The sequence below is a fragment of the Zeus faber genome (genome assembly GCF_960531495.2).
Source record: "Zeus faber genome assembly, chromosome: 13".
Classification (NCBI taxonomy): domain Eukaryota; kingdom Metazoa; phylum Chordata; class Actinopteri; order Zeiformes; family Zeidae; genus Zeus; species Zeus faber.
Window position 1 is genome coordinate 12,700,547 of NC_137198.1, and position 16,105 is coordinate 12,716,651.

General features: G+C 45.5%; 1 protein-coding gene across 2 annotated transcripts in view; it reads left to right on the top strand.

Moving 5' to 3' along the window:
- Positions 1-16,105, top strand: part of LOC307239188 (sorting nexin-14-like) — a 29,316-nt gene that overhangs the window by 1,227 nt on the left and 11,984 nt on the right. The window contains exons 3-20 of one of the 2 annotated variants that reach the window (XM_080012497.1): positions 287-407; positions 556-629; positions 957-1,035; positions 1,120-1,163; positions 1,295-1,382; positions 1,473-1,557; positions 2,658-2,814; positions 3,002-3,077; positions 4,042-4,086; positions 4,193-4,273; positions 4,431-4,545; positions 5,184-5,339; positions 5,426-5,550; positions 9,273-9,331; positions 10,927-11,061; positions 12,272-12,404; positions 13,904-14,090; positions 14,189-14,272. In XM_080012497.1, the coding sequence (XP_079868623.1) occupies positions 287-407; positions 556-629; positions 957-1,035; positions 1,120-1,163; positions 1,295-1,382; positions 1,473-1,557; positions 2,658-2,814; positions 3,002-3,077; positions 4,042-4,086; positions 4,193-4,273; positions 4,431-4,545; positions 5,184-5,339; positions 5,426-5,550; positions 9,273-9,331; positions 10,927-11,061; positions 12,272-12,404; positions 13,904-14,090; positions 14,189-14,272 (1,844 nt within the window). Of the gene's footprint in view, positions 1-286; positions 408-555; positions 630-956; positions 1,036-1,119; positions 1,164-1,294; positions 1,383-1,472; positions 1,558-2,657; positions 2,815-3,001; positions 3,078-4,041; positions 4,087-4,192; positions 4,274-4,430; positions 4,546-5,183; positions 5,340-5,425; positions 5,551-9,272; positions 9,332-10,926; positions 11,062-12,271; positions 12,405-13,903; positions 14,091-14,188; positions 14,273-16,105 lie in introns of those variants that run through there. The other variant, XM_080012496.1, reaches the window with a different exon arrangement.

The following is a 16,105-nucleotide window of genomic DNA, read 5'->3' on the forward strand; positions in this document are numbered from 1 at the left end:
TTACAATACATCTAACATCTGTAAGAAAGCCGTCATTTTAGTCGCCCTTCTTGGATATCTGACATGTTGGCGGCTCTCGGCATTGAGGAGAACTGAGTCATTCTTCCACAATTTGCTCTCATCGTCCGGTCTTTGTTTTTTTTTTCTGACACGCGCTCCTTTTACCTGTGTGTTTGGTACCATCCCTACATCCTAACCCCTTGAGATAGGTCTTCAATATATGATGATATATGATATATTGTGCCAGTCCACTCTCAGTGCTCTAATTCCCCTCTCGTTCCCGCAGATATTTGCACATCATAATGGTTGTTTGGTCCTTTTTGGCTGGAGTCGTGACGTTCTACTGCTCGTTGGGCCCCGAGTCTCTGCTGCCAAACATATTCGTGTCCATCAAGCCGACAATCAAGGTGACCGCCGACAACCTAGGCTTGCACGGGAAATACACTGGTGAAAGCAAAGTAGGCTCCATGAGGGAGCTCTGGGTTTCTTTGACCTCGAGGTTGTTCTGTTTTCTTACTGTCTTTCCGCTGATGGCCGTTCCCTGTGTGTCGTCAGTCGTACCAACAGGAGCTCTTCCCGCTCGGTCACAGCTGTGCCGTCTGCGGGAAAATCAAATGTAAGCGGCACCGGTGAGTGAGCCGCCTGCGCCCACCCCACCCCTTTCCCCGGCCCGTCGCAGTCGGTCGGACAGGAGAGCACGGTCGGGGACCGTATCCCCCTTTTCACGCTGCCGCCGCCGTCCCGGGTTCTGCGGCGAGTTCGCTCACGCCCTTCGTGCCGCGTGGAATTTGTCTCGTTGAAAGACTTAAGGAAAAACCAAAAGAGCGCCAAACGTTGCTTTCATATCATCACTTCCAGTTTGACAGCAAATATTAATTTCCATTACGTTATAAGACGATACCCGGTGTTACACTCCCCTGGTGCGGTCTTCAGTGACTTGTGTTTTTCGTCGACAGACCAACGTTACTGCTGGAAAACTACCAGCCCTGGCTCGACCTGAAGGTTCCCTCCAAGGTGGACGCCTCCCTCTCAGAGGTAGCTTCCGACCGGACGGGGAATATTTGCGTCTCAATTCCCTTCATTCGCATCGTTCCTCACGATGTTCCTCTTTGCTTTCAGATCCTCGAGCTGGTGCTGGAGAACTTTGTGTATCCCTGGTACAGGTAACCAGCGCTGCTGTATCATGTGATTTCGCACACAACGTTTTGCATGATGGCGTTTTGTATTTTCTGTGTTGGCGGGAATAACTCTTTTTTTTTTTTTTTTTTTTTTTTTCTCTCTCGTTTTTTTTCAGAGATATAACCGATGACGAGGCGTTTGTGGACGAGCTGAGGGAGACGCTGCGCTTCTTCGCCGCCGTGCTGGTCCGTCGGACGCAGAAGGTGGTTTTGAAAGTGACCGGGTCGTCCCTCGACATCACTAACGGTGAAAAGAAAACATGGCCGACGCTGACGCCCTGGGTTTCCTTTCAGGTGGACGTGGCGTCCCTCATCACACAAAAGCTGCTCAAAGCCTCCATGAAGCACATTGAGATCATCAGCAAAGCGCGGCAGAGAGGTGCTGTATTCATAGAGCTCAGAATCCATCGGAATCATTTATTCAGCCAAGTACATTTCAACATACAGGGAATTTGTCCTGGTGGGGATTGGTGCGTTTCACTGCAGCATAAAAAAAAACGTAACAGTCAAATAAATAAAAATAAATAAAGTGATGAGAATAATTATATTCCGGTTGGTTCATTTACATATATAAATTGCTAAATATACAGAAATAGCCTCCAGTAAAGTAATCAGAATCAATTAATTCCAGCAGCTACATTCACATATACTACACTAACTTACATATACTTTGTTCTGAAGGTGATGTTCAAAAAATATAAACATTAATATAGCTGCAGGCAGCAATACCGGGGGTCCAGTTTAGTCGTGTTAAGAGTGTATTACAGTTTTCAGAGTTTCCAGAAAACGCACCATCATTTCGTATCGACAGCAATTGCAACTTTCCGAGTTCCCCCTGTTCCATTCTACAATTCTACAATTCCAGTAGTATTTCACTAATTTCTGCTTGAAATATAGACCGATTAATAAATATATATGTCAAATATATATTTCAATAAACGTGGAAATAAATATATACATAAATAAATGTGGCAATATATGTATAGAATATAAATATTTAAAAACACATACACAATAAATACATGCACATATACAATAAATACACATTCCTTGTAATATGTAATTGCTAAATGGTTCTTGCTTCCAGTAATTATAACTCAGGAAGTTTATATAAACACTGTGCGAGCCGTCATTTGTGCCTGCGTGCGTGTTGCGCGGATGACAAAAAGTACAGTTTTTTTCGTAAATTATTACACCAATAATGGACTGATCTGGATCAAACTTGGACGACGGCATGTCGGGACTGCCCCGAATACACATTTTATCCATCTCGTCTCTGAGTACAGCGGATCCATGAGATCCACACACTACCGACGTAGGGGTTTCATGAACAAAAACAAACAGGACCCTCCCCCTCTCTTAAATACGGCAGACAGTATTATGGTCTCTCTCTCTCTTTGTTGTGAGTTCCGTACATTCCGTTGTGAAATGCAGCGCATAAACAAAAGCGATCACGGCGAACTTTCGTCCTTCCTCCAGTGCGCAACGCCGAGTTCCTGCAGCAAGCCGCTCTGGAGGAGTACGGCCCCGACCTGCACGTCGCTCTGCGCAGCCGCAGGGACGAGCTGCTCTACCTCCGCAAGCTGACGGAGATGCTCTTCCCCTACATCCTGCCCCCGAAGGCCTCGGAGTGCAGGTACGGCGTCACCAAGATCTGTACCACCGTCCTCTCTCCTTCGACGTGTTGGAAGGCGGATGAGAGTCACGCTGTCCCTTCTTTTCTTTCCCTATCTCTCTCTCTCTCTCTCTCTCGCCCTGCCTCTCACGTTCCCTCCATTTCGGTTTCCGTTCCCCGCTGGCTTCTCTCTGTCCGCTCTCCTCAGATCTCTCTCTCTCCTGATACGGGAGGTCTTGGCTGGCTCTGTCTTCCTTCCCTCCATGGACTACTTGGCCGATCCTGTGAGTGTAGACGCATCTAGACCGGTCTTAGACCCGAAGAGATCCCAGCAGAGACCCCCCCCGGGGCCGAGTTTGAGGCGACACTTAATTTGGGGATCAGAATCAGAATCTGCTCATTCCGCCGAGTGTTCCCGCGTTCCTTGAAAGGCCTAAAATCCAATAATCTGAATTTTAGGCCTGAAAATGACTTAAAATGTCTTGAATACGATTTTGACAGGTCTTAAAAATGAATTGGATTATGAAGTTTTGGGGTGCATCGTATCCTTCGCAGGTCTTGAAATAGGTCTTAAATTGCATTCATAATGGTCCTAAAAAGTTCCTAGAAAAGTCTTACAGTTAACTTGTTGAACCCTGCAGAAACACTGGGAGATATGGGAGAAAACAATGGAATCAAAAGGTGCACAGTACACCTTTTGATTCCATTTTTTTTCCTCTCATATCCAGCACGGATGCATTTTTTTTCAGGATGCAAACCGCAAAAAACCCCCCCCCAAAAAATCCCTCTTCGGCTCTCTTTTATTTTTTATTTTTTTTATTTTTAAAAGACGTTGAGATTGTGTATGTGATAATAAATTCCAATATAATTCTAACCCTCATCAGGAGGATGTTGATCAAGAAAGTCATTTTCGGCTCACTTGGCTCTATGTATGTCCTATAAATCATAACTTATAAGTCCTATATGTCATATACGATGAATTTGTGTATACACACATACATGTCGTATAATCCATAAAGTATAATGGACAAATATATCTTAAAATAAACCCCAAAAAAAATAATTAGGCATCTGGATCCTTGGTGTAAATGTAGTGTCGGTAGGATTTACAGTATACACATTAATTGAGATTGAGAAAATAAACTTTTTTTTTTTCTCATTGATTACGGAGTTGTATTTCAACATAGAGTGGAGCTTTGCTTTGTCTTTCTGTTGAATTGTTCCTTCTGTGTTCCTTTACATTCTTAGGACACGGTGAACCACTTGATACTGATATTCATTGACAACTCCCCTGTGAGTACAGCGACACGTTCTGTGTGTTTCGATGGTGTGACTGTGCAGCGTGCCGTCCGGCTGCCGCGCTCTCCCTTGATTTTGTTCATTATTTTGGGTTCTCCAGCCCGAGGAAGCCACAGAACCTGCCTCCGCCATGGTTCCTTTCCTGCAGCGCTACTCCGACTCCCGCAACAACAAGACCTCGGTGTGTGTGTGTGTGTGTGTGTGTGTGTCTGTCTGTCTGTGTGTGTCTGTGTGGGTGTGTGTGTGTGGGTGTGTGTGTGTGTGTGTGTGTGTGTGTGTGCGCGCGCGCCCTTCTTATCTGAGTTCTCCCGTCTCCCCCCCGGCGGTGCGCCTCCAAGGTGCTGAAGCTGGAGCTGAAGGAGATCCGGGAGCAGCAGGACCTGCTCTTCCGCTTCATGAACTTCCTGAAGCAGGAGGGCGCCGTGCACGTGCTGCAGTTCTGCCTCACCGTCGGTAACCTCCCCGGATGGAAACCCAAACACCCTCACGCTATCTCGACATAACCTCCCCTTGAAAAGCTTTACGGGACGACCACTAAGAGCTTCATCAAATTCCTATTTTTGGAGAAAGTGAATAATCAGTCATTTGTGCATTTGGATGAGTCCGGGGGTGGATGATAGGTGATGGTGTTTAATCACATCGATTCATATAACACAGGTCTTTCTGCTGCTAGTATAGTGGTAAAACTGTAACACTCTGGGCATTTTAGTTCACTATTAATTGTCATACAAACAATTGCAATTAACCCTTTAATTGCCATTTTTGTTTATTTTATGCCACTAACATAGTTTAAGGCTTATACTATGTTAGTGGCATAAATGATAGATAGATATGTATAAGCAACAGTAACAGTGTAATAATACATAGCTACGCATTTCAGAATCTTGTCTCTTCACTCTTCATATTGAACATTGGAAAATTTGGACAGAGATGATTCATATTTTATTCCTCGCGACATTCCCAACCTTGGCTTAAAATTCCCCCTCAAATTGGGATGGAAATTGGTATATGATTGCGGAATCGAACGTAGTGATCGCTCCGGCTCCGTCACTTCACACCCCGCCAATCTTTTTTTTTTTTTTACGACCCAGAGGAGTTCAACGACAAGATCCTGTGCCCCGAGCTGTCGGAGTCGGAGAAGAGGACGCTGCACGAGGAGGTGAGGAAGATCCACAACACCTACTGCCTGGACGAGAGCGTCGACAAGATCCGCTTCGACCCCTTCATCGTGGAGGAAATACGCAACAGTACGTTCCGGGTGCCGGTGCCTCGGGGGGGGTCCACGGTGAAAGATTAGAAAATGAGTCCTTTCTTCTGTCTCTCCTCCACCCAGTCGCCGAAGGTCCGTACCCGCAGGTGGTGAAGCTGCAGACCATGAGATGCCTGTTTGAGGCCTACGAGCACGTCCTGTCTCTGCTGGAGAACGTCTTCACGCCCATGTTCTGCCACAGCGACGAGGTCAGCGCAGGCTTTCTGTTTTCTTTGGTCATAAATCTACTATTCATCCACAAACCAAAGACAAAATCGTTGCGGAAGCCGCGCGAGTCTTGCTTTAAATCATACTTTCCTTGAGTGTCGCCGCCATCTGCGCATTTTGGACTCACTAGGCATCACTCGTAGTTAAAGTGGACCTATTATCCTCCTCTTCACCGAGTTAACATAAGCTGCTTTCACACATGCACTCCGGACAATATCCAGATAATCAGGTCGGGAAATTGTCCGGAGTTGTCCTTTCACACATGTAGCACACGGCCGCAGATTGTCTGTGTCAGACGCGTTAGAGCGTGGAGGAGAGGACGTGACGCAATGACGCCGTGGGGTTTTCCAGCACACCCAAGATGGCGGACGAGGCTACCGACTCATCTTTTTTTTTTGGCGTTGATACTCCACGTATTTGGACGTATTATAAACAAAGGAGTGGAAATGAACATAAAGGAAAAGCAGAAAGGGGTACGCAGGAGCGACCCGCCGTGCACGAAGATCTGCACGAAGGTAAATAACTGACGTCTGATAGAGATGTCATCAAGACGCGACACGCCCACTCGCGCACTGGGAATGCTCCGGACAATCACCTGCTCTGTTCACACATACTGCTCAATGGGACATTACGCTGACTTGGTACTAGAGTGCTGACTGGGTAAAGTTTTTCTGAAACACAAGCCAACTTACGGATTAGACCAACGTTTTTTAACCTAACTCCCCTCGTCTGGAAATGGGCAGACATCTCCGCCCGGCGCTTGTCTGCCGGTTTACCGAGGTCTTCAGAAAAGACTAGGCTAGCAACAGCCTTGGCAACGACACGTTGATTGATTGATTGACGCGCGTACAGACCAATCAGAATTCAGACACGTGGTGCATTGCTTATGTTTTTTGATTGGGTAAGGGCAGTGTTTCTCAAACGGGGGTACGGTTTCCCCTCAGGGTTCTGCAGGGTTACTGCAGGGGGTACTCCGAAAATAAAAATAAAAATGTAAAAAAAAATATTGGTTATTTATAATGTTTAAAAAAAAACAGTATATTGTTTATGTTAACTTTCTTTTTGTTCTCCCAATGCCAGTGAAGGGGGTACTCAGCTGAAAAAAGTTTGAGAACCACTGGGTTAGTTAATAATGAGTGGGACAGAATATGATAAACATCTATGTAAGCACTCAAAACAAATATATTATTATTATTATTATTATTATTATTGTTGTTATTATTATATTATATTATTGTTATTGTTCCGGGGAAAAAAATCTTGGAATTTTGAAATCTAAAACTATCTGGAACACAACATTGGCAGAACCTACGAAACACGGTTTACGTCCTGTTTGTACCCTCGTTGTCACCAACATCTCGTGGTTGAAATTTCATCCAAATCGATCCACATACGGAGCAGAGATGAGCGAAAAAACGGAGCCAAATTTGATCGATATCACAGAACCTACGGAACCTACGGACTTGGTTGAGGTGTCATTTAAACCGTCACAAGCATGTCGTGGTTTAAATGTCATCCAAATCGATCCACATACAGAGCAGATATTAGTGAGAAACTGAACAACTTTGACCCGAAATATTCAGTTGGTCTTGGTTAACTGACGCGTCACTATTTGTAAATAAATTGAATGAGATGAGATTTACAGTAAGACGCTTTATGACGTCATCATATTATTTACTATGAATGTACAGATTCGGATTGAGAATGTCCGGTCACTCTGGTCACTCTGTAGTCTTTAGAAGTTACCAAACTATCAATTGACATGTATATTTATATAGCTTCTTACATGGGAGATGTCAGTAGATCTGTTGGATTGATATATTAAATCCATGGTTCACATTCCTTCGCCGGATTAATGGAAAAATGAATGAAAAAAGAATCCTTATAATGTCGTCGGAGCGTCCCTTGAAAACACTGAATTGTGCGTATCAGTGATGAGTTCAGAGAAATAGAAGCCGTGCAATGATAAATTACCCACAGAAATATAACAACGTTTGTCGTATTAAATGGGAAAGGAACTTACTGAAAATGTAATCCAACTAAAAAGCTGAACTCAACTTCACTAAAGAAATACGTAAATTACACTGCTATCGTTAATCGACCTAGATATGTCATAATTGACGTATACGACACACAACATCTACCACCCCAGAAACTCCAGATGTATTTCAATGCAGTAAGGTAAGTTATAACGATGACAACGTATAGTTTCAATAAAATACTTTTTCTGTAATAAACGTCATGTATAAACATTCTCCTACAGTATAACTACACTTAACAAACTGTCATGAAAAGCCAGAAAAGTGTTTGTGATCTTGAGTAATTATTCCATCATAATTCTAATTGCAAATAAACGTTAACGTTACATAAATGTTATCTGCATTACAATATAGATGAATGATCTGTTGAATTGAAAGTGTAAGACAATGAAGAAGCCATTGTCCAAAAATGCAATCGTCACAATATAACAAAACAGTAGAGAAGAAACAAAAAGAGCAACCAGGAGACGACAGACTGGGGCGAGCCCGTGCTGCGTTCAAGTGAACTCGGAAAACCGCGCCGCGTTTCTGAGAACCTGGAATTATTTATTTATTTATTTATTTATTTTAAAATTGTGGTGAAAAGCGGGACAATTTGGTGTGCACCTCATCCCGGCGTCAAGGATTTGAATCCTCGTATTTGCTTGTCTTTTTGAAAGAATTTTTCGAGCCCGTGGAATTCTTGGGGGACAAAATCCAAAATGAGCGGCGTGATGATTTCCCGGCGTGACCCCCGTCCCCCCTCCCGCCGCCCTCGCCCCATCCCCCACCGCCCACCGCTGCCCCCCCCGGACGTCCCCGCCGTGGCCCGGGGAGCGGGCGGGGCCTCCGCTGGCCCCGTGCCAAGCTGCCAGCCCCGCTTTCACCCTCCACAGGATCCCTCTTTCACTGAACCCAGCCGGGCGTCCCTTTGTCCGCCTGAATAGAACCAGCGCCGATACTCCACACGGCGCTGTTTCTTTTGGGATGGAACGATATATCTGAATAATGCGCTGCATTGTTCCGAGCCTTTGTCTGTGTTTCAGAGTTAAGGGACCACACCGCTGGCTTTTAGCGCCATTAATAGTCAGCTGTTATCCTGTGTTTGTTAATTCCATTTTCTATATTCTGTATATTTGGCTATTTTTTTATTTTTATTTTATTTGGCTATTTCTTTTAATATTAAGCTATTTTGTTTTAGATTTTAGACTTTTATTCATGCCAATGATCTGCACAACAATGCACCAATCGTCACCACGACAAATTCCTTGTACATGTAAATGTTAGTATTTGGCCAAATAAACGGATTCGGATTCTGATTTGGCAATGGTAAGACCCTTTAACGCACAGGATTTATTCATAAATAAATTCCTAAGTTCCCTAATTCAGGAATTCATGGAATTTTAGAAATGGAAATGCTGTTGTTTTGGAATATAAAGCAAGAAAACGACGATCCGGGGCATCGCCGACCCATCGCATGCTTTCGAGGATACGTCCTGTCCACACCTTTGCTCCGCCTTTCCAGCGATGCAGTGATGGAGGCATTATTGGTGCAATGTCGTGAATTCACTTATTTTCTAAATCATTTCAATATTTTGTCGTTTTTAATTAAAATTAATTTAATTTAATTTAAATTGTGCTGTTTCGGCGTTTAATACTGTATCTCCTCCCGTGTCCCTCTCCAGTATTTCCGGCAGCTTCTACGAGGGGCGGAGTCTCCTGCCAGGAACTCCAAGATGAGCAGGTGTGTGTGTGTGTGTGTGTGTGTGTGTGTGTGTGTGTGTGTGTGTGTGTGTGTGTGTGTGTGTGTGTGTGTGTGTGTGTGTGTGTGTGTGTGTGTGAGAGACATGCATCATTTATCAGACTGAAGGCACAGATAAGTTGATGTGTATGTCAGGGGTCTCTGCTGTATTAATGGAGAGCTCTGGTATATTTTTTGACCTACACTTTATTTTTCCATCATTGGAATTGAACCCCAGCGACTGGCATCAGAATAAAAAAAATAAAAATTCAACACCTGCTTTAAAATGTTATACCTGGTATTGCAGCTCGGCTGAAGAAATTCTCTGGAACTCCCTGGACCGATTGAAAATGTTCTGATGCCACTCGCTCAGATTGTCTCCCAATGATCGAAAACTATGATTGAGGTTGAAAAGTAGCGGAGTTTTCCTTTAAGTGAGATATTAGATAACAATGTGATATAGATAGATTAACCTTCAGAAAAGTGTAGTGGTATTTAAAAAGATAAAATATAGATTTTTTTTGTTTAGGTTTTAATGATGAATTATATAGTAAAGCCCTCTCTGTCTCTCTCTCTCTCTCTCTCTCTCTCGAGTTGAAAGTGAATGTATTGTTTCATTTTGGGGAGTGGTGTCTGTGCGGCCCCGGGGCCCCGCCACTAACTCCTTGTGCGTATTATTTCAGAACTAGCCTCAGTTTGGATGACATCCGGTAAGTACACGGCCTCCGTGTGGGTAATGTACTGATCTGGACCACAGCTGCTCCAGCAGCACGAGACACCAAGTGCATCATGTTTGTACCCAAGTGGCCCGCAGAGAACGCCGTTCTGCCTTTTTAACAATTTACAATAATCTCATTATTATCAATAATTGTATTAATACTTTATGTATTACAATTACTGCATATCTAGTATAGTAGTAATACACTCTAGAAATATGAATATTGGTAGGCTTTCTACATGTATGGAGCTATTCTACTGGGCTAAGTTTGGATTTGAGGTGACAGATCTCCTCATCAGGTTGTAGTTCATGTCGTTTTTTTCTCGACTAAAATGTTTTTTTTTTTAATTCACGTTTTAGTATTTTTTCAATCAAAAGTTGAAATTGTAGCTCCGGGATACTATTTTTCTTTTCACTACTTAAAGGTTACATTTGTTGACATTTTTACGACATATTTTTGTTAAATATTTTTTAACACAAACAGTGCATCAGTTTGGCTGCCGGCAGATTTTGAATGTTTTGGCATGAGGGTGAAGCTCCGGAAACGCTGGTTGTCATCAGGGCAGTTTTTTCGTTTTCTGTTTTATTTTCGCGATACGGCGTGAAACCCCGGACGCGTCAAAGGCGATGGTTTGGGAATGGAGTATGTGAGCGGCTGCCGTTGGATGACCGTCACCAAACCACCAGCCTCATCCACTGAAGCCTCCCTCCATTTCAGCCTCCATCCCTTTGCTCCGTCACCTCACCCTGTTCCTCCGCCATGGACTGTTACTGTGACGGTGACGCAATGTCCACTCTGACTCTTATCATCCTCCCCCCTCCCCACGCCGCCTGCCTCGACCTCTGCATCTCTGGCGGGACTTCCTGTCCCCACCCATAGCTCCTGGGAGCGGAGCCCCGAGTCCCCGCCTCCCTCGTTCAGCTCCTCACCCACACCCTCTAACTCCCCCCATGCCACGCCCACCATCACAGCCTTCCCACACGGCTCGCTCACCCACCGCCACGCCTCGCTCAAGTAAGTCACGCTCCATATCTTCCATCCATCGCGGGTCCGTTTGTATATTATTTTGGTTTTTCCACGCCATCCATCCACCACCCCACCCCACCCCCCACATCCACAACCACGCATGCGCAGGATCCCAGACGTATCCTTCCGTACGTCGTTACACCGAATCCAGAAACGCATCCGACAGTGCCCGCCAGTGACCGTCGGATGAACTGCGGCTAAGGTTTTCCTTCGAGCCGACTTTCGCGTCGATTCCGGTGCATTGTCTCAACTGCCTTTTTTCCAAAACGTGCCAAACTTTATTTACATCTTACTCTTTCTTCTTTTTGTGCTCAGAATCCATTCATAAAACAGCAGATTTACTGATGTTGAATGCGGCATATGGCGTATATACTGTATGTAACCTGCCGTTTAAAGTAGATCCCAACAACGTCGCCAGGTGGCTCCGGGTCGTAGTGTCGGAATCCAAAATTTGCCGCAAGAATTCCGGTTTGTTGTTTCAAGACGCCCGTTGTGATTTAGAAATTGGGAAATGACAACGTTGCTCCGCGGCGATGTGTGTGTATGAAGCTTCCGGCTGAGATTCTAAATTCGATGTGTTATTACGGTGCACTCTGCATTTTCTTTTGATTTCCAAGTGACAATTCTCCTGATCAGGTTCAAATGAGTGGTAGTAGTTCTTAATTTATTTGAATTTTTTTTTTTTTATTATTATTTGTGTGCAAAACACAAACTAAAGTTCAGTGCTTTGCCACCGGCACTTGGATTGTACTAAAAGTAGACGTCCACGTTTGCACTCATCCATTGAGTTCTTCATCCATCCATCCATCCATCCCACTGTGTGCTGTGCCAGCTCTTCTGCTTTCTGCCCGGCAAGTCGGCAACCAGATTCGTCAAGTTTCCTGTTTGGCTTTCTTGGGGTTGTTTTTATGCCCATGCGTTGATGCCTAGCTGTTCTCCTCCTCCTCCTCTTCCTGCTCCTCCTCCTCTTCCTGCTCCTCCTTCTCCTCCTCTTCCTCCGCTGCCGCTTCTTCCCTCCTTCCCTCCGTCCTCCTCCCCCCTCCCTCTCTTCCTCGTCGTCCTTCCTCCCTCCCAAGCCGCATGTGCTGAGCCGAGGCTGCGTGTCGCATCGCTGCACCGTGCAATTCAGATTTTTTTTTTGTTTTTATTTTTATTTTTTTCAAATTTTGTATTATTTTCCTCTCTTTGTGGCCGGCAGGAACACCTCGAAACGGGGCGAGTCGTTCGGGATCAGCCGCATCGGCAGCAAGATCAAGGGGGTGTTTAAGAGCACGACGATGGAGGGAGCCATGCTGCCGTCCTACGGGCTGGTGGAGGGGGAGGACGATATGGTGAGGGCTCCCTGCACCAGCCATAATCCGTGTTACCGTGAGGAAATCGTGTTAATGCGCCGGGAATCAAGTTACGATGTGTTTGGACGTTATCTCCAGCGGAGGGTTCCTTTAAGGTACAAACTTTTCAGTGGGGAAGTGTCTCGCTATAGCTCTTATTAGCCTCAGTGTGAATAATTTGGCACATTATGCCTATGACTTAGGAAACTAAATGATCAAATATGAAGTAAAGAAATTATTAAGTATTTTTTATTGAAAAATTACAAAGTACATGACATTGCCCTAGAATCATCGTTCTCTATCTATGGTCAGCACTGATCCATTATAGGCAAGGGAGGTTTATTTGTAGGGAACATTTCATACATACAGAAGGGGAGTTCAACGTTACATCATTTAAAAAGCAAAGGAGAATAAAAGCACAGAAATAATCAAAAGCTTCAAATAGATAAAGACATTGGAGTGCAATTGAATGCAGGCCTACGGACTTAAACTTGGCAGGGCTGGATCTCAAACCCAACTAGAAACTCAGTACTGCTGCTACTACACACGTGGATCATAATGCTCTCAATATCAGTGTTATTCTCCACAAATTTAAAATGTTTTCTTTATATATAAATGTATACCTAGTTTTTCTTAACAGCGTCTTTGATCAACATCTGTCTTGCGCATATTCACCAGCACTGGAAGTAATAATGAGGTTTGTTGTGGTAGGGGCGGCGTGTCACCAGAGGGGGGCGATAGTGAGCAAGGGAAAGAAAGGCACTTGGGTGTCGAGTTCAAAATCGCCCTCCCATTTACACCATCATCTACAGGGGAAACGCGCGGCTTTGCAATTAACATTTCGAGGGAATAGAATTGGGTTGCGCTTTCCTTTAAGCGGGAGCTCGTTTCACCGGAGGCACCTCAACTCCTTCTCCCGTCTTCTTTTCTACTCACCCAGGTTCCCGACGTGAGAGAGTTCACAATCTGTTTGCTGTGGTCACCTTCTGTGCAAGAACTGATTTAGAAAGAAATATTCTATAGCTTCCAGAAATAAGTTTAGAGCGTTACATGTTATTGGTACCGGGCAGCCCTGGTCTCCCGAAGAGAGAGAGAATAATTACAGGCAGATTATGCCTTTATGTTTATACACATACTGTATGTCAACTAATTGTCACTGCCTATAATGAACTGTAGCGTTGATTGTATTGAGTACGAGAATAGGCCACGCAATTAAAACATCTCGCAGCAAAATAAAAACAAATCGTTGTGCGTGAGCTGGAGTTCATATCGTTTGTGTAAAAAATAAAAACGTGAAGCAAATTAGGAAACACAAAATATACGAAAATAATTCAGCTGCAATTCCTCCCGACCCCAAGTTTGTGATCCCGCGGTCGATCGCAACGCAAGTGGACGCAATGGAGCGTTTTTTAAACAATGTGGTCCTCGCCCTTCCTCATCCCTTCGTGGAAAACTCAATCGCCCCTCTCTCTCTCTCTCTCTCTCTCTCTCTCGCCGAGGTGGAGGAGGCCATGATGGTGCTGGAGGACGACTCCCCCGTGGAGGCGGCCTCCACCCCCAGCACCCCCCGCAACCTGACGGCCTGGAGCATCACCATCCCCTACATCGACTTCTACGACGACGACATCAAGCGAGAGCGGGTCCCCGTCTTCTGCATCGACGTGGAGCGCAACGACCGCAAGGCCGGTGAGGGGGGTCCGGCGGTCGCGTGTTGGGTCGTCATCTCAGACTCGTCATGAGCGCCATGATCATCGAAACCTCCGTCTGTTTTGGTCTCCCTTCAGTGGGCCACGAGACGGAGCACTGGTCCGTTTACAGGAGGTACCTGGAGTTCTACGTCCTGGAGTCCAAACTCACCGAGTTCCATGGTAGGTTTTACATGCACTCACCGGCCACTTTATTCGGTACACCTTGCTAGTACCGGGTTGGACCCGCTTTTGCCTTCAGAGCTGCCTTAATTCTTCGTGGCATAGATTCAACAAGGTGTTGGACACCTTCCTCAGAGATTTTGGTCCATATTGACATCATAGCATCACGCAGTTGCTGCAGACTTGTCGGCTGCACATCCATGATGCCAATCTCCCGTTCCACCACATTTACATTTACATTTACATTTAGTCATTTGGCAGACGCTTTTATCCAAAGTGACTTACAAGGGAGAATAACATTCAGCTACATTGCGACAGAGATTAGTGTAACAACAACATTGGTGTAACAATAAATACTGCAAGGTGGTGCAAAGTAATTGTAGATTAGGACAGGAGGTACTCACTGAAGAGCTGGGTCTTCAGGTGCTTCTTAAAGACAGAGAGGGAGGTCCCCGCTCTGGTCATTTTTGGCAGCTCGTTCCACCAACGTGGAACTACAAATGAGAATAGCCTGGATTGCCGTGGCTGTATGGCCGGCAGAGCCAGGCGACGCTCATTTGACGAGCGCAGCATCCGGGGGGCAACATGTGCTCTTACAAGAGCATTTAAGTAGGCGGGAGCATTCCCAACAATCACTCTGTAGGCCAGCATAAGAGACTTGAACTTCATGCGGGCGGCTACAGGTAACCAGTGGAGCTCGATGAGCAGCGGAGTGACATGTGCCCTCTTTGGCTGGTTGAACACCAGTCGCGCCGCCGCATTCTGTATCATCTGAAGTGGCTTCACCGCACAGGCCGGCAAGCCTGTTAAGAGGGCATTGCAGTAGTCGAGACGGGACATCACCAAGGTTTGTACCAGCAGTTGAGTGGCATATTGGGTCAGGTACGGCCTGACTTTTCGGATGTTGAGTAGTGCGAAGCGGCAGGACCGGGAGACTGCGGCAACATGGTCCGAGAATGTCAGTTGGTCATCAATAATGACACCAAGATTCCTTGCAGCCTTGGTAGGAACAAGAGATAGAGAGTCGATTTTAATATCAATGTTGTGATAAATACCTTGTTTGGCCGGGAAGACCAGCAGTTCCGTTTTCGCCAGATTTAGTTGAAGATGATAATCCTTCATCCATGTGGATATGTCAGTGAGACAATCCGAGATCCGCGTCGAGATAGTAGGGTCGTCTGGCGGGAAGGACAGATAGAGTTGAGTATCATCCGCATAGCAGTGATATGAAAAGCCATGTGAGCGGATGATCGGGCCCAGTGAGGTGGTGTATATGGCAAAGAGGAGGGGTCCTAGCACCGAGCCTTGGGGCACCCCTGTGGTGAGGTGGTGAGGCACAGACAGCTGGCCTCGCCATGTCACACTGAACGAGCGCCCAGTAAGGTAAGATTCGAACCAGGAAAGTGCACTGCCCGTTATGCCCATGCTTGAGAGTATGGACAGGAGTATGCAATGATTGACAGTGTCAAAAGCAGCTGATAAGTCTAGCAGAATGAGGACCGAGGATTTGGCAGCAGCTCTAGCAGTTTTTAAGGCCTCTGTCACAGACAACAGGGCTGTTTCAGTGGAGTGACCACTTTTGAAGCCAGATTGAAGTGTATCAAGAAGGTTGTTTCTTGACAGGTACTCTGTAACCTGTCTAGAGACCGCCCTCTCATCCCAAAGGTGCTCAACTAGATTGAGATCTGGTGACTGTGGAGGCCATTGGAGTAGAGTGAACTCATTGTCAGGTTCCAGAAACCAGTTTGAGATGATTTGAGCTTTGTGACATGGTGCATTATCCTGCTGGAAGTAGCCATCAAATAATTGGGTGCACTGTGCTCATAAAGGGAT